General features: G+C 45.6%; 1 protein-coding gene across 2 annotated transcripts; it reads right to left on the reverse strand.

Annotated features, from left to right (window-relative positions):
* Positions 1-338: 338 nt before the first annotated feature.
* On the reverse strand, positions 339-11,758 carry satb1a (SATB homeobox 1a). 2 transcript variants are annotated; one of them, XM_086137091.1, is made up of 11 exons: positions 11,526-11,758; positions 10,804-11,039; positions 10,190-10,366; positions 9,640-9,766; positions 9,326-9,449; positions 8,536-8,644; positions 7,613-8,136; positions 5,883-6,080; positions 4,272-4,427; positions 3,161-3,358; positions 339-2,893 (listed from the first exon to the last, which is right to left on the reverse strand). In XM_086137091.1, the coding sequence occupies exons 2-11, from the start codon at positions 11,024-11,026 to the stop codon at positions 2,024-2,026; spliced, it is 2,706 nt and encodes a 901-aa protein (XP_085993217.1). In that variant the 5' UTR covers positions 11,027-11,039; positions 11,526-11,758; the 3' UTR covers positions 339-2,023. The 2 variants fall into 2 exon arrangements, with proteins under 2 accessions (XP_085993217.1, XP_085993218.1); XM_086137092.1 differs by having other exon boundaries at positions 11,317-11,758.
* Between the last annotated feature and the right edge of the window lie 6,454 nt (positions 11,759-18,212).

Genomic DNA, 18,212 nt, shown 5'->3' on the forward strand with positions numbered 1-18,212 from the left:
GACTAAAATTCTAGCTACATACCCAAAAATCTACTGGAAGCAGAGCAGTCCACAGAAATAGAAAAGCAATTGTTGAGATATGTTATTCAGATGTGTGAAACATACTCAGAAGTTACATTGTTATTAGCCATGTTGCATTTGTGTATTTCAGATGCTGTGTTGAAGAAATAGTTTCTGAAAAAGATATTCCTCAAGAAAAGGCACAGTGTGTATCTTGATTTATCGAAACAAAATCGGACACGTAGAGGGACTGGATTTAAAGGATTAGGTATGACAGAGAGCCACGTCACATCTGTTAATTTAACCCTCATAGTCGACTGTTTACAAAGAATGCAATATTTCTTTGAAGTGTCATAGCACAGAACTGCTTTATTGTCCATTAAGGGCAAAAAATCCCAAGGAATTAATATAAACTATATATGTATGGATAGCACAGATCCCGCTGAACATTTTGAGTGTTTGGAAAAAAAAAAAAGAATGTTTGTATAACACAACATACAGCATTTACAAAATTGTAAAACGCGTAGGTTCGGTATCAGCTTTTTTCGAAGGGCATAAGGGTTTTAATTTGGGCATGGGGCAAGAAATGTATGGAGACAGGAACAGTGTTGAATAAACGGAAAGGAAACAATTTGAAAGGGTACCTGAAATGTGATCAAACATATTGGCAATCACTGGCATGTGGCTAATACTGTATATCTATTGTAACTGCAAACACTCTTGACACCGGGTACTTTTATGGCACCCTAACTTTGACTTTCAGTGTTGTGTTTATCAAACAAGGAACAATAGATTTCACAGTAGATTAAACACAACGTGGCTGCGTTTGTCAATCATGATGCTCATTTAACTGCCTCACGTTAAGATGCCAACGACACATACACAGAAGGATCTCTACTTGACTACTCGAGGAATCATTACGACAGTTTGATGAAGTTTGAATGATAGCCATTGATGCAGTGAGGCAAATTTAGCTTTGACAAACACTTTCTTGACAAGGGGCTTTTAACAAACATTAAAGCAGATGTTGGGGGAAAAGGGGACACATTTGTTTGTGTGTGAGATAGAGAATGAGAGATTTCTATCATCACCTTTGCAGACACTGCATTTCACAAGTGCCATTATCTTTATTATTATTACTAATATTATTGACGATGAGTCTTTCGAAGTACATCGACTTTCAGGAGCGAACTGGTCAGATAGTTCCTGTGGCTGGCTGGCTGGCTAGCTAGCTAGCTAGAGAGCAACTGTAGCTAGCTACCTAAAAATAAACTTGCTACAATGCCAGTTCGCAGCAGCTCTCTATAGCATGAATCACAATGAAAATATAAAACCTCACAAAATATTTACTGAATATCGACTGCCTGTACTCATTTTTTTTTATATCAGATGTATTCTGTGATTATTAACTCATTCAGTACCAGCCAATTCTGGACCAAGTCTTAAAAGACGTTTAAAAACGTCTTTGGGAGTGAGTGAGTTAACAAAGCAATTCTTGCTTGGATCACTTGGTATGTTATTGATTCATTCAACTTGTTTATTTATTGAGGACTTCAGTATACGTTGCCGTCATAAGATTTTACGACATGTTATGATATCTTTAAAAAAATGAACTTGCACTTGAAACAGGGGCAATCATACAAAAAAAAGGGGGGAACGACATGGCACATTTTCCATATAATTTTAACAAACGTAGTAGGAATATTCAACACATGATAAGAGACGGACACACAATTCTGGTCTGAACGTTTTGGGAACGCTAAATGATAGCTGCAGTTATTTTTGTGATTATGCTATCTGAGCCTCATAGGGGGCAAAAGTAGCTACATTGTGGGTCATTATAACTGCACATACAGTCAGAAAATGTGATCTTTGGAATGTGACTCAAAGTACATAAACTGTTTTGTGAAAGTTCATACACCACAAGAGGGAAAAAGAGAAACAGCCCGTGTTGTAAACAACTGAAATTGATCTCGCAAGGATGCATCCGGACTCCAAACTAAGGCGAGTGAAGAGACGCATCTCATGGCTGAACATTATTAATTGAGTTCGACACACCGTAGGTCTCATCTTCTTCCTTCATTGTGGGAAGGGTCTGAGTACTAATATCCAGCCCTTTTAAAGTAATCATGTTCATTGTGCCATGTCTCACAGTCAGTCTTTTCCCCTCATTCATTTCTTCCGTTTCAGTCTTTACCTCCTCCTCCTGGTGCCGCTCAGTTCTTTCCACTGTCGTGGTCCCGTCTGCGCAGCCATGCGGGCTCTCTTCTCTGTGCTTTACGATCTGACTGCAGCACTGACCCTGCTCATGCTGTCGACCGGATATGACGTCTTGGCTGTTGAAGAAGCCTCGGATGATGTGTTTGGGCAGATCCAGTTGAGCTGACAGGGTGTGGACCGCCTCCTCGTCTGGATTGAGGCCCACGTCTTGGATGAAGCTCTGCAAAATGCCCAAGGCTTCATGGGACACTCGTAATCCCACGTGTTGGACCTCGCCTTCATGACGCGCCTCGGGACAAATCCCAAACCCGTCGCCGTCATCGTCCTTCAAAAATGGCCACTCCACTTGAATCTTTTCCTTGATCGTCGTTTCCTTTATGTTTTCTCCACCTTCAGTTACCGGATCATCACTTTCGGCATTTGTCACTTTCGTCGGATGATTCCAGTCCACCGCAAAACTGCCATTGTCTTCTTCTCCTCCCTCAACTAAATCCTCGCTATTGCTCTGGCCTTGCAGGCCGACTCTCAAAACCCCCCAGTTGCTTCCGGTCTCCAGCTCGGCGGGCGATGCGGTGCATGGTTGCCGTGGAGACAAATGAAGTCCTGCTTCTGGATGCAAGGGTTGGTGAGGTTGCAGATGGTGTGGCTGAGACAGCAGAGCGTTGCGTTGATACTCGAGGAGGAAGAAAAGATCCCCAGAATAAAGTAGCGGTCGAGTTTAAAAACAATGACAGATTTAAAATGTTCTATTCATGTTTTCAGGTTGAACCTTTCAATATTTAACTCATTCAGTACCAGCCAATTCTAGACCAAGTCTGAAAAGACGTTTAAAAACGTCTTTGGGAGTGGAATGAGTTAATAATTCAGAGCAAGGCAGATTGTTTGTCGCTATGATCCAATGTAAATATAAAATGGCGCCTATGTATTTTTGGAGCCTTACCAGTACGTTTTCATTGGCGAGGAGTGTACGTCTCTCAGTGCAGTTCTGCGCAGGATTTATGCTCTCCTGCTCGTAAATCGCATCTCTTTCGGTCTGGGGCAGGCTAAGGAAACGGCGAATCAGGCTCAAGTTATCCCACAGTGTTCGGTTCTCTGGACTGGGATCTTCCTTCCAACGAAGTAGCTCACACAGCCAGCCCTGCGGGACAGACCCAACATATAATCGACAGCTCCTCTCACGTATTTGGAAAACTCCCCAAAGTGCTGCGCAACTTTTTTCTATTTCGAACATTCCCATACGGTACGCGCACGGCTTAAGATCGATCTCGGGTGTAAATCAGAGTTTCCAGCGAAGCAAGTCCAGAAAATTGTACTTTCCTAAGTCTGCGCGGGCTGGCCGCGACTCACAAATGCGTTGGCAACGCACAAAAAACCATGGCCGCTGCCCAACGCCGGCGCACAATGCTATCCAGATGCGCGGGGAAGATAGAACAGAAAAGATGGGAGCCTGGATGTGCTTGCCAAACAGCCGGTTAGTACGGAGAGAGACAGAGGGAGGGAGAGGGGGAGGTAAACAGAAGTATTGCCATCGAAGGGGAAAAGAGCCTAATGGACGTCGGAGCACCTGCTTTTTACCACGATGACTGCTGAATGACCTCTATGCATCTTGATAATAGAAGACAATAAGCTGAAGGAGAGAATGAGGAAAAACGAAAAATGAAGGGAAGCACGTTCCCTCCCGTTCCTCGGCGGGAAATTATCCGCCAAACAAAAGCAATAACAAGCTTATGGGGCCGCCATAAAATATGAGAACAATAAACATTCATACCACGCCTTTGTGTGTACGCGCTGCGGTGCGTTTGTTTGCGGCAGGCAGAGACGAGTGTGCACGCATGCGCGGAGATCCCATACGGTCGATGTGGACGTAAATAGGAAGCAGAAAGTGTGTTGGTGTCGACGATCAAAGCGATTGCTTTCGACACAATAGCAGTCGGATGTCTTCTATCGAGTACAGCCGCCGCTTTGTTGTCGCCTGGCCTTCCTCGGCAAATTCGCTGCCTCGTTGCTCTTTCAAACGGTAAATCCCTCGCATCGATATAATGAGAGCGTACCTGACTCTTGGACGCCGCCACCTTGGCGAACAAAGCCTGGGACACTTTAGCTCGCCTCATTTCGTGCTGGATCTCTTCGTAGATGGAGGCGCTGACGTTGAGAACGCAACTGTCTGTCCTCACACTTCGGTCTGTTGTAACTGGTGACAATCTGGCCTGCAAGAAGAAGGAGGAGGTGGGGGGGGGGGGGGGGCATTGGATTTGAATACGTGCCCATACGGAAAGGGAATTAGCGGTTGTAAACTGGGAGCGGGCCAATCCATAGAAAAGAAAGTAATTAAAAAGTGCATCAAGGATGGCGATAGGATCCACTTTTGGGCATATTAAAAAAACAAAACAACTATATATGTGTAGCCTCGTCATTTTCCTCTCCATTGTTGAATTCAAATCCTCCCGAAATTAATTGGTTTGTTTGAAACAGCCTTGGCAATGCAGGTTACGAGTTTTTTTTTTTAATTTTGTATCTCATATGAATAACTTAACTTCTCCCCACGGGCCATAAATACCATGTGATTGTTTTATTTGGATTCATTCATGACAATTGTTGAAAAGGGGTCGGAAGCTTGACGAAATTGGATTCGACCAAGTTGTCCGCGAGGTTGCGCAACTTTACTCGGATCGTGCTTTCATCTACTTACAAATTAGAATGGTCGCTGATCGTGTAGCGGTTCACTCGCCTGACTTTGCAGGTGTGATGAAATATGGCTGGTAAATGTATCGTGATCAAATATTTCACACCACTTGACGGCGGTGCCTTGATCACGGTTGGTGTTGTTTGACCATCAGGCAATTTTGTTTGAACCAAAGAACCGGTTTTAGTCTTGATTTTTAAGCTGCATTGTAAATATTGGCGCCCTCTTCGAGTTCTTTTTTTTTGGGGGGGGGGGGGGCTCACAGTAGTTAGCCCGAGTACGTTTCACTCAAGGGTGATTGGTGTGCGGATTGTTCACTGATTTAAAAAGCACTTGTTGGATGTGTAAATGGAGGTTGCCATGGCAATCGGAGCCAGGGAATGGGGAAGCTCAAATTAATCGGGCAAAGTGATGATTTTAATGTGTTAATCAAGTGGGTCGAGGGTCTTGTCTTAGGAGGACGCCACCAAACTGAAATTTTCCTTGTTAGATTCTTTTCACGAGAGACATCGGTGCACTTTGGTGCGGACAAAAAAAAAAAATTATTAAAATCAGACCTTTGGCTGACATAAATGAAAGTACAATTGTTTTTTTTGTGTTTTTTTAGCCAAAGTGAGAGTCATCTCTTTTCATTTATAGTAGGAATCCAAAAAAAAAAATCAAATAAACATTCTTTGGGATGTTTCTCCTGTTAACTGCATCGCGGGAGTCTTGACTTTAACTTTTGTTGAGCTATCTCAGTGGCACAAAGTGTAATCCGAAGCTTAAGCTACACACAATAACATAAAAAAAAATTATTCAAATTAAAAAAAAGAATAAAATCAAGCCTGCAGGATAGTAATGTATGCGCATTGCAGTATTGCAGTGGCACCACATAAATAAAAAATAATAAGCCCGGAGCACGGCAATATTTGTGCAAAGCATCGGCGTAATTACTGCGCATCGATTTCAGAGTTCTTTCACGGCGGGTTGGTGAGACCTGAGTGCATCTTGGCGGCGTGTTGTTGCAGCTGGGCGTGAATCCAGTCAGGCTTCGCTCTTTCTCCTCCTGGTAGAAGCGTTCTCGTTCCGCCTCGGGGAGCTGCAGGAACCCGTGCATGGCCCGCAGGTTGACCAGCAGAGACTGCGAGGCATTTTTCGGGTCCTCCTCCTTTCGTAAAATCTCTGAGAGTAGGCCCTGAAGTCAACAAACGTGTCACATTCATTCACGCACTGTCGGTTCGAGATTTACATGCCAATCGCTACCTTCTTCCTTTAAATCTAGGAATTTCTATTTAATGCACGCCCCCCCCCCTAAAAAAATGAAGTAATCTTTTCAATATTCCAAAAGAAAAATCGAATGTCACGTTTCCTCTCTTGCAATCAATAAGCTAACACGTAGCAAGTCACATGATCAATCCGCAACAGTTGGGTGGCTGCCTGGGCTCCTTGTACATCACAATATACAATAGATACATTTAAAGTTGTTGGGGGTTTTTTTCCCCAGAAGCTCTCCATATTCACCTCTGAATCTCATTCGACCGGACATGCCTCTGCAGATTAATATTTCAAAGCCGCGCACGCTCGTGAGCCAGTTGCACGCTCGCATCATTCCGAGTGTATCTCCAGTTGAGGCGCAAACCATCAAGCTGATCTACAAATTCGAGGGATTCCCCCCCCCCCCTGAAAAATAATGCTTCATGCTAAGAGTTGGACAGCTCGGGAGGGAACAGGCCTGCTTGTCGTATCATCCTCGGATTCACCCGACGACCCCCCCGCCGCCTTTCCCAATAGAGCGGAGCCTTAAGATGACAAACGATCCCTTCCACTTCGAGATGGCATCTTGGAATGGCGCCAAACTTGTATGGATGATACTCTGGCACCCTGGAGCTGGCAATCGGGAAACATGGGCATGCATAATAGCTTGCTCTGCTTATTGTGATGAAAATGATAATGACGATAATAATATTAACAAGCCTCCTTTGAGCCCCGTTTCTCTGGGAGTGCTGCTGAATGTAAAGTGGCCTCGGCTAATGTGGCATTTTAATATTAGAGCCGATATGAGATTTGGATATGAAAATGAGGAGTGGGGGGGGGGGCAGGAAAAGATTAGAAAAGACAGATTGACAATAAAAGGTCAAATGAATAGAAACAGTGCCAGAGTGAAGGATGGCAAAATGGAGGGCGAGTGAAAAGAAAGCAGAGGTGGGAAAGGAGAAAGGATTTCTCTAAGGGGTTGTGATTAGGTAGCCAGCAGCTGCTTCAGTGTTGGCACCAGATTTTTGCTGCAGAGAGCTGGCACAACTATGCTTGCACATGCAAATGGGGGGGAGGGGGCATTGCGGCAAAGGCCACACCGAAATGGCAACCGTCGACAGCCCGTACTTGCACCAAGTGGTGCGGTTCAGTTCAATTCTGGCTCACCTTGAACCAGGCACGAATTTGGACCGCGGCTTTGGACGTCGGACAGTTAAAATGATAAGACAGCTTAGGGAAAAAAAAAAAAAAGACTTATAGATGTTTCAGGGTCCGACATTAATGGTGGCCCGTTGGCCCCGGGTCACTATGGCACCGTCTCAGGCCACCACATACCTTCCAGACGCTGTTCGGACAAGGGGCAGTCGAAATGTCATAAATAAGATGATGAAATCAACAGATTTTTTTTTTTTTTTTAAATACATGCAAAATAAAACAGTAGCACTGAACTCACTTTCCTGGCGCCTGGCATACCTGGGTCCTGTTGAAAGCCACTCGCGCAAAGATGGCCTGAGAAATTCCCGCTCTCTTCATTTCCTCACGCACACAGTGGTAGATGTCATTCGGCACATCGACCAACCCCAGACATGACCCGGCTGACGTCTGGTGTTGCGGCCCGGCCGGATGAGATCCGTCTTGGGCCTGCTGAGGGCCTTGGGGATCGGCTGCTTTGGGGAAGACTTTGGCTGGAGCCCTCCCTGCAGACGCGTGGTTGAGATATTGTTGTGAGGCCGGCGAGAGCCCCTGTCCAGTGAGCATGAGGCGTACGGCATATTGCTGGTTTAGAATTTGAGTCATGACTTGCTGCTGAGATCTGCTGAGGGTCTGGGTGAGCAACCCAGAGTTGCAAATACTGCGAGGGGAGGCTCCGGCCGCCATGTTGGCCATCCCTCCGTGGAGGTAAAGAAGGCTTGAGCTCTGATCGGATGCGCTGCCGTTGATGGGCTGCTGCTGCGTGTTGGAAAGATGCGACGACTGGTCTGGGAAAGCGTCGATCTCTGGTGAAGAAAAGTGCAGTCAAAGCGTACTGTAGAGTGGTACAATTTTAACTCGTTCACCGATTCCGCTTGAACGACGCCAAATCATCCGTTCGAGCCTCTGTTAGCCTATGTGTGACTTGGCTCGGCTTCTCAAACAGACACGAGCGAAGAAGAGTTTCACATTTCATTTCCCCACACAGAGGATTCATAATATAGGCCTCATGATTATTATTTGAACACCGGCACAAACAGAATATTCGTTAGCCTGTCTATGGCATTTCCCATTCTGTTTTAGCGTGAAGCTAGCGCCCTTCAAGGCAAAATCTTCTGGTTGTTTTGAATGCAAAATGTGCACTTTTTCTTTCCGGTTTAGTTGAAAATGTACCGATCGATTCATTTTGCGACTGACTTACTTACTGTTGCACTTGGTTGTCTTGAAGTGTTTATACCATCGTCCAAACTCCTGACATTTGGCCGTCGAAACGTTGGCGTAGTAGGTGCAATTGACTATGGATGAGATCATGCTCTGAAACATGGAAAGGACAAAAACGGGCGCTCATCACGTCGGCAGCACTCGGCGAGGCTGCGCGTCCGTGTGGCTCGGATGTTCACGGATCTGATATTAATGCACTCACGTCTGGGTTATTAAAAAAAGAGCCCAAAGGTAAAGACAATAATAAAGACGGATCAGGGTGTGAGCGGTGCATGGGTGCCTGCATACAGTACATACTGCACGTGAGACATGTAGTCAGGGGTCTCTCTCTCTCTCACACACTTTCCCTCAAGACCATCCTGCGCAATCTTTACATCTGATTACACCTTTCATCTTCTCATATTTATTTTAATCTGTGTCTTGCAAATAAGCAGGGAGAAAGAAATGTGAGACGGAGGGAGGGAGAAGATGGGGGAAGGAGGACTTTGCTCATCTCAGATCTTCACACCGGCTGAGATGGAAAGAAGACGAGGAAGATCGGAGATAGCGAGCAATTTCTCTTATCTCTGTTGTCCTGAACCTTCGGGGACTAACAGATTATGTTGATAATTGCCGCTATTCGTAGTTGTCTATGTTACAAAGAGAAAAATTGAGATCGTAATAGATGGACAGAGATCGTCTATTTCAGTCACGCGCACACTCCCTCACAATTTATCTGGAAACACGCACACACACACACACACACACACGCAGGTTTGTGTGCGTATGTTATACCTGAGACAAAGGACACTCCTTGGCCAGTGAACTCTGGTTCGTTTCCTTGAGAAGTTCCTTCAGCGAGTTCCGAACAGTCGAGTGCGTCCACTGCTCCGCCGGCAAGTCCTCCAGTTTGGGGCAGCTGCACAAATGACATCATTTGTGTCCGTTTGTGCCGTAGGATTGCTTCCTCTCTTTTGCATTCTAATCAATTGAGTTTTACAAGTTAAAGGTCACAAAAAGGTTTTGGTGAACACTCTTTTGGACATGAAACAATCCGGCGGAAAGCGAGCGGCGTGTAAAACAAATAGGAATCGGGATTTCCCACGTACCTCTGCAGTTGTATTTTGAGGGTGATAACATGGTGGACATCCTGTAGCATCTCAGCCACGGTGGCGTCTGGAGAATCTGTCACACTCGAAAGAGGCAGCGGGTTCCACCTGCCCACCTGGATCAAACCTGACACACACACACACACACACACACACACACACACACACACACACACACACACACACACAAAAACAAAAACAAAAAGCACGACTGTGTGATAGCGGATGAACGCGAGTGTAAATGAGTCCTGTCTTGTTTCTAGATTGAGTATCGTGTTTGTCAAGATCCTGAGTCTGGAATGAAGCAATCCTTGACGCATTGAGCGAACCGCTTCGAGGGTTCAAAACCAACGGGTCTCCTAGTTTCTGCTTTCAAACAACCAGATTTGTTCCAGACACAAAAAACTGCTGCCGAGTGTTTGAAAAGTCTTTGCGGAAACACAACCAAGACACTTCATTAGGTACACTTGCACAACATACCGTATCGGCTCCGTAACGCGCGACGTGTGTAAGCGCTACCATCCGAGAGGATAAGACGTGCGTCTTGCACCTTTGGCCTGAGCAGCAGAGCTGTGCGAGTATCCCAGCGTCAGCAGGGCCATCTCGATGAGCTGGTTGAAGAGCAGATCTCTCTTGATCAGGACGAATTCGGCATGGTCTTCTTTCCTCTCTCCTTCGGCGGGACTCTCCGTGTGCTCCACCACGCAGAAGACAGGCAGTGAGCTTCCTGACGTGGCAGTCGAGAACATAATCGACTGAAATGACTGAAACACCTTGCAGGGATGCTTTATTTGGGGAAAGATCGACTCGCTGGAACAAACTCCAATTCATTTCGAGAATGATCTTGCCTTAGTATGCAAAAGTCAGGGGGGAAAAAAAGGCGAGCCGTAACGTTTGCAACGCGAGCCCGAGGGCACTTTCACATCAATTTAAGTCGACAGCAGGGGGCGGTAGAATGTCAAAATGGCATCCCCCTTGAGATCAGGTGAAAACGGATGTCATCTGTTCACTTCTTATTCCACCCCAACACAATTTTGATTGGATTGCAGATGAGAACATATGATTACTCAAGTTCCCCTTTGAGAACAAGTGCTGCTTCACATTTGGAAACCGCCCCCCCCCCCCCCCCCCCGTGTTTAGAATTCAGAATTGATTATATTTTACCTCTTGGCTGATGAGAGTTCTTGTGCTGATGCCTTGCCGTGGTGGTTTTCTGGACCAGATAAGAAGAGTTTTTAGTCCCGGGGCTCGCCTGCTTGCTTCTCTCTTGCACGGTGCTTCCAACTCCATGTTGCTCCAGACGGGCCATCTTGGCAGGAGGGGGCCTCAGGTCTGTATTGGGATCGGCGCCCTCTGGTTTCTTGGCTCCATGACACAGGGGGTCCATCTGTGGAGTCACGCTGCATACACAAAATTGTTTGCGGTGAGTGCACCAGGACTTGGGGGGGTATGGGTGGGGGGGAGGGTGTCACCGTTCATGCCCATCAAATAAACACACGCATGCAAGCGACATTGTAAACTTTGCAAAATTGCTGATGCGGTTTTATATTGCTTGCGATTCGATTTTGAATGATATTCGAATTCAAAATAAACGAGTAGCCATACTTAATGACCTTCCCTCGAATGCATCGATTGGGTTCATCTCCAAGAAAAGTGCCAGCATTTTCCAAAACAAACCTGCTCTCGTGCCACAGCACCCCCCGACGCGTAAACGTGTCCCCTGGTCGATGTTATCCCTGAAAGTTTACTCGAAACCAGCCGGTTTTAGTCGCTTACGATTGCACACCCGAGCCCAGAATATCGCCACAATCGCGTCTCCGATTCCAGCGCCGCTCGTCCGATGAAAACGTCGATGCGCCGACACCGTCCAAATAGTTTGACTGTACCTCCGAACACCCTCCTCATCGTTCCGTTCGTCCGCTCGGCTCCCCGTCGTGGCGCGAAGGTGGACGGGCGCGATGGGGATCGGCTCGGTCCGCTCCCGCCCGTGCCGAGAACAATACGCGGTGCGCGTTCAGCCTGCAGTCTGCAGCCTCTTCTCATATTTATAGGCGTGCACACACGGCCAGTTGTTTTCCTGGTTCTCCTCCAAAGACCACAGTGCACGCCGGGGGGGTGGGGGGGGGGAAGAGAGAGAGAGAGAGAGAGAGATGCGCACACACACACACACGCGCGCGCGCACACCAGCTGCATTAACATATGGTGTAATAATGAATTCACTAGCGCGCTCCATAAATGTATTAAAATGCGACGATTGAGCATAAATCGCTTTCCTTTGAATTCTGCAGCATGCTGTGCACGCGCATACGTAACATTTATGGGGTTTTTTTTGTTTAGGCTATTGGGGCTCTTTATGGTCACAAAGTGGATGAGAAACAAAGGTTGACTCTAGTGTACGATAATGTGTTGTTTTCACTTCCGGTCAATTTGAGCGTTTCTTTGCATCAGCAAATGGCGCTCAAAACTCGCACGGTTGTCACAAGGTGGACTATTAACATTATTATTGTACTAGACCAGGGGTGCCCATTACGTCGATCGCGATCGGCCGGTAGATCGCGGACTGGTTCCAAGTCGATCGCCAGGCCTGTAGAGGAGAAAAAAAACAACTTTTGTGTGTCTTTGTGCATGTTAGTAATATATTTTTTGTGTTAATGTACACTGTACCCTAATCATCCTATCAGTCGCATTTTCACAAAAAGTATTTAAAAAAAATAAAACAGGTCAATCTTGAACCTACGGTGGCGCGTGACCGGCATCGCCGGAAGTTGTTAGCGCTCAGCAGTCTGCGATTGCAGCTTGTGATCAGAGCTGTTGCGCTATATCTTTTCTCGTTTTGTTCATTCAGAGTTTGTTTGATGGGTCGATCGCGGGAGGTTGCTTGATCGAAAAGTCGATCTTCGGTCCAAAACGTTTGGGCACCTGTACTAGACTAAGTCAATCATGTATCATATATTCGTCATCTATAATGATCTACTTTTCAGTCTCTCCCATATTCCACTGTACTTAACCATTTTGGACTGCACACTGTACTACACTATTCTCTTCCATGTCGATGATACATTACTACACACTCGACATTACGAAACAATATCAAAGCATTCAGTTGACACGACAATAGTCCTCTTTGTACTGCACTGCGCTGCGTCAGACACAACTACACTACCTTCTCTCCACTCCTAGGCCCATCCAACTTTTACAAAAAATGTCATCATATCAAGTGCGCTGTACCTTGAAACGTCACATTGAAACCGAATGGCTTCATTTTTCCTCGATAGCATTTCGACTTGTGCTCACGGGGACCCGGAGGAGCAGTGACCGTCCTCGCGGACCGCCGCGATGCACTTCGCAGACCTCTACGATTGCAATCCTCAAGTGGAAGCTTGAAGTTCCATGAAGGTTTCATAAAGTAACGAGCGCATTTGTTTCTCCGTTTGTGTGTTGATGTACGGCCAATCGCAGATGCTTTGGCAGTGAGAGCACGCTCGACTACTTCTGACTAATTCAACAAAGTGAATTAGCAACCTCTCCAGCCAGAACGTGCTATGCCTGGTTACACATCATTCGTTGGGACTAAAATAGAGAGAGAGAGACATCACAGATATTTATTTTATTTTATTTTGGGCGGGGTATATGTGTGGTGGTGTCTGTTTTGGGGTTACATGCTAACATTATATGCGTAAATGTCCCCTTGAGTGTTTTTATGTAGCCGTTATTCTGTACCACGTCATGCTATTTTATTACCGGCTTGATATGTTGTCAATGAGGCTGGCACGCTAAATGATAATTAAGGCCATTACACGCTCACTGAGCATGTTACCAGTGCATGGCACCGAACGCGGAGCACTGGAAGCTTCGTCTCGGGAGACACCCGATGATTCGCACAGTCGTGTAGCTCTCCGAATTAGGTTACAGTTTCATTGCGTTCGGTCAGGCTGTGACGCGGTTATAGAGTCATAATATGCTTGCTGAACCCAGTGTGAAATTTGAGACTTGCATCTGCCTGTTTTTCTTTGGACTTCTATTTCAACACACATTCACGATGGCATACCTTTTAGATTGGTAGCCTTAATATTCACTAAGACCATTGATTGGAGAGCGGTGCCACACAGCATGACTCTTGGCTCATCAGACCACATTAACTTTCTCCATAGCTTAAAAGTCCAATCACCTTTTCTGGCACACTTTCATCTGTTAATTGTGACTGGCAAGCTACGTACTCCTAACAAGTACTGTTAAAGCAATGCATTTCAAACTTCGGAATGTTTTTTTTATGCCAGTTAATTCTGAAACGATCATGACAACACCTAAGCACTCGCATAATAGGACGAGAATGACAAAAACATGAGAGATGAATAATGAAACTTTACCGATATTGGCCAAAGATGCATTTCCTTCCACCAACAGCAGAGGGCGCAGTCTGCCATGATATTTTTGACCACTTGCTGGTTTTGTGGATGCCGTGAACCGTACTCTTCAGTATACCTCCTTCAAAAACTTTCACCATTTATTTCTCCACGAGGCTCCTCCAGCACAGTCCAGTTCACTCGTTCGCGCACCAGCAATTCTCATCCAAAGATTGCCAGTGACAACGATTCATCTGGGGAGGTTAGGATCCAGTCACTAGTGTCACGTGCCCAACAACAAAATATCGGCTAATAAGAAAAGGCAAAGATGACGTGCTGTGCTCAAACATCAACCGCCGTTGTGTCCCTCAAGTGTGCAAATCGTGCAACAATCAAAACTCGTGTGTGTGCGCCACTTAGCTGAGAGTCTGCCGCCATCTTGCCGGACCTGTGCTCTGCGCTTGATGAATTCCCCCGTGCACGCTTTTTTTTTGCACACCTGTCTCCGATTCACCTGCAGGTCTGATGTCACGACCGCCATTCCAAACCAACCTTCTTCTGCTGCTTGTCGCAAATGACAAATTGTCGCCATCTCCTGGTCAGTATGAACAATGATGTCGATAATACAAAATAAATAGATTTTCCTTATTTCCTTACTCCTTCCAAAAAATACAGATTTCAATTTTAGTGCTTGGATTTAAAAATGAAAATCAAATAACCATTCGCTTTTCTTTTTTCAATATCTACTTCCAAACATAATATCCCGTGATCAAAAGAGACATTGCACTTCTCTAGAGTGAGGAGCTCTGTTCAATTTTATGCTTTGGAATATAGCTCGATTTTCTCGTTTGTTGTCTGGAACGTGTAAGGACATGTCTGATAACAGTTTGATTTTCCATTTTTATTTCTAAAATAAAAAATGGTACACAGCACGAGACACAAATGGGGGAAAACAGCTGGTTTACAGTATTAGTTTTGGATTCACATCTGTTAATTTGAAGGACTTTTTAGCACTTCACCCGGTCTTTGGGTGAACTTGGAGCTTTGCATTGGTGCTTTTTACACCATTATTCATACAAAATTTCAATGCCTGGTCGTTTGTTTAGTTGTCATTTTTCAAACTCTATTCTCAAACATGCGCAGATGAGATTGTACCAGCTCAGGCCTGAGACAATTGGGGCAAGTACGGCAACTTGGCTATCATCACAAAACAACACGTCGTCATCAGGCGCAACGATGTCGCCATCTCCTGGTCAATATGAGAAATGCTGACGATTACCACTTTATGGGAAACCCAAATAAATATGCGAGCCGTTTTCCCCCTTTTGCGTCTCGTGTATATTCTATTTTGGTTTTAGAAATAAAAGTTGAAAACTAAATTGCTATTACACCCTACTCGTTCCAGACAACGAACGAGAAAAAAAATCAAGCTATATTTGTTTGCTATGTGTCCATTTTAAAACAAAAAATAACAGTCGCTTTCTATTTTAAAAACCTGCTTCCAAACGTAATACACAATGATCAAAACAGACCGTGAAACAAGTGAGGGCAACGCTATTTTGCTTTTGAGGCAATGGGAGAACGTTATAGTTGGCCTTTTTCAAATTTAGATAAGTGAGAAAACCAACATCTTCCCTCACCCCAAAATTATGTAAAACATTGCTACCTATAGAAGGGAACGAGTAAATGCAGTCTTTCAAGGTGGAACGCAAAGCTGAACGAAGGGATGCGCAACCGTATAGAATACAACTGCTTTTCCTTTCGCTTCGCAGATATACAATAAGGGATCCATTTTCTGCGATGATCTTGCAGTCGAGTGGCAAAAAAAAAAAGAAAATGTCAACCCCCTGTTCGAGGAGGAAGAGACGGGGTCATTCGGCAGATGCTGCAGAAGCTTCACTTGATGGGACATTGGTGTGGGGAAGCCACCATTCATCTCCGCCTCTGACGTAGCTATTGTTCTGCAACACGATTGCGGCAGCACAGTTTGTCCCACAGCACACACGGGAGCAGCTCAGACTCATTTATCAAACGCGCAAGTGTCGTGTGAGCCCCGCCGCCCCATTCACGTCCTCTCCTTTTGTCTCCAACGCAAACACAGCAGCCGTCATCTCACACACAAACGCTAAAACATACACTTTCGTGAATCGGCGTGGCTTGGCTGTACACGCAACCAGTAGAATAGTATGCAAAGGTTTGGAAAGGGCGACAAGTATGTATCTCTCATGCACACAGAAAACCCCGACATTCAGCGATAAATAAATAAAATCTCTCACACACCTAAAAAACACCCAAAAAAAACCACCAGGCCACTCCAACCAACAGGCACACATCACATATTTGAAAATAAGTACACACAAAAAAAACTCTCATACGTTCGAATAGTAGGTGGTGATTGGATAGTGGTTACTATTATGCGTCGCGGCTGCAGCAATCCCGGTTCGAATCCTGGTTATGGCTTTGTGCAAAGAGCATACTTGACTTCTTCTACCCGGGCCTGCGTGGGTTTTCTCCGGGTACTCCGGTTTCCTCCCACATTCCAAAAACATGCATGGCAGGCTGATTGAACACTCTAAATTGTCCCTAGGTGTGAGCGTGGATGGTTTTTCATCTCTGTGTGCCCTGCGATTGGCTGGCAACCGGTTCAGGGTGTCCCCCCCGCCAACTGCCCGAAGATAGCTGGGATAGATATTGTCCCGGTTCAGAGAAAATTCCACGCAATGCAGAAAAGAAGACTTCTTAAAAAAATTAAAAAAAAAAAACAATAGACCCTGACTTCTGACTTAACAGTCATGTTCGTCATTTATTAGCATAGCAATTCTTGTACCGGATATCAAAATCTAAAAGGGAGGGTAAAACGATTGATTCCAGTCCATTCCATGTGCAAGGTAGTGTCATACAAACCGACTGGACACGAATGCGAAGCAACAGAAAATCTCCTGGGAGGAGAGTCGGGATCTTTTTTTTTTCCCCTGTTGGGGATCCCGCTTGTGCCGTCCGACAAAACCGGCACTACCTCGTATAATACAGAACCGCTATCCTAAAGTCTTGCATTCGTCAAGGTAAAAAAATACATTATTTTGGTATTGATACATTCATATGAATATAAAAGTCTGAAATATTGTGCATTTCCACGTGAATATTGCCTTTGTTCATCCCCCGGTGAGAAAACAATACGTCGTCGCCGTAAAACCCTTGATCGGAAATCAGCGAAGCAGCCTTCGACGTGGACCGCGAACTAATTTATTACGGATCTGCTCCAACAAACAGGGATGCATCTGACGACTTTAGGCTTCGAAATGACCTGGCTGTTTTCAAAAAGCAACCCACATCCAATAAAGAGGCAACGGTAAATGTCACGTTTGGTTATTAAAGCAGTGTTTCATTTCAATAGAAGGATAAAACGGCGAGCTGGTTTCCCCTCGTCGGGACATGCGGCATATGTGAATGTGCGTCTACAGGTACTACGCAAAAAAGTGCATGCAGAGAGAGAAAAGGAAAGCAAGGAGGACAGAGTTGTTGGCAAAGTGGGGGAAAGCTTGGGAAAGAGCCAGAGAGGGAGAGGCAAAGCCTGCTTAGTGTGACAGACGACAGCAGCCCCCACCACTCCAGTTGCTCGAGGCCAACGGTAGCCAGCACCCGACTCGACTCCCCCCTTCCCCGAGGACCAGTCGTAAAAGCGCACAATATGTCCAGCCTCTTGTTCCTCATCCCTCCAACGCGGTGGATAATTAGGACCAATCGGGGTGGGGGGTCCTTGGGAAAGAGCGGTGAGAGTCTGAGAGGAGGGTTGGTTGGCTGAAGATGGCTTTTGTCACCAAATGCTCGCCTCCACTCAAGACTCCCCCCCTCTTTCGTAGCCTTCGTTTTGACAGCGCGGGAGCACACCTGCTTCATTTTGGCCCTGAAAAAGGTAGAAAATCGTGGAGTCCAATAATAAAATCGCACGGGTAGAAAAGGTCGACCGTGTGTCTATTGCTTCAAAATTGTAAGGTGCCTCAGGGGTTAGTTGGGGGGGGGGGGGGGGTCTGGTTTGTTTGCCATCAACCTTTCAACCCTGTCGTAATACACCGCTAAAATTGCTACGAGCTAATGCTAACAACTCATTTGTTTTCATGCAAGTGGATTTTCTCATTGCGCGTCTCCAAAGCAAAACGTGACCTTGCCTCCCTGCAAAAATATTATCATCCGATGATGTGATCATTCCCAGAAAAAAAAAAAAAAAGTTGA

This window comes from Hippocampus guttulatus, chromosome 18 (genome assembly GCF_054856545.1).
Source record: "Hippocampus guttulatus isolate MCC_2025c chromosome 18, RoL_Hgut_1.0, whole genome shotgun sequence".
Lineage (NCBI taxonomy): Eukaryota > Metazoa > Chordata > Actinopteri > Syngnathiformes > Syngnathidae > Hippocampus > Hippocampus guttulatus.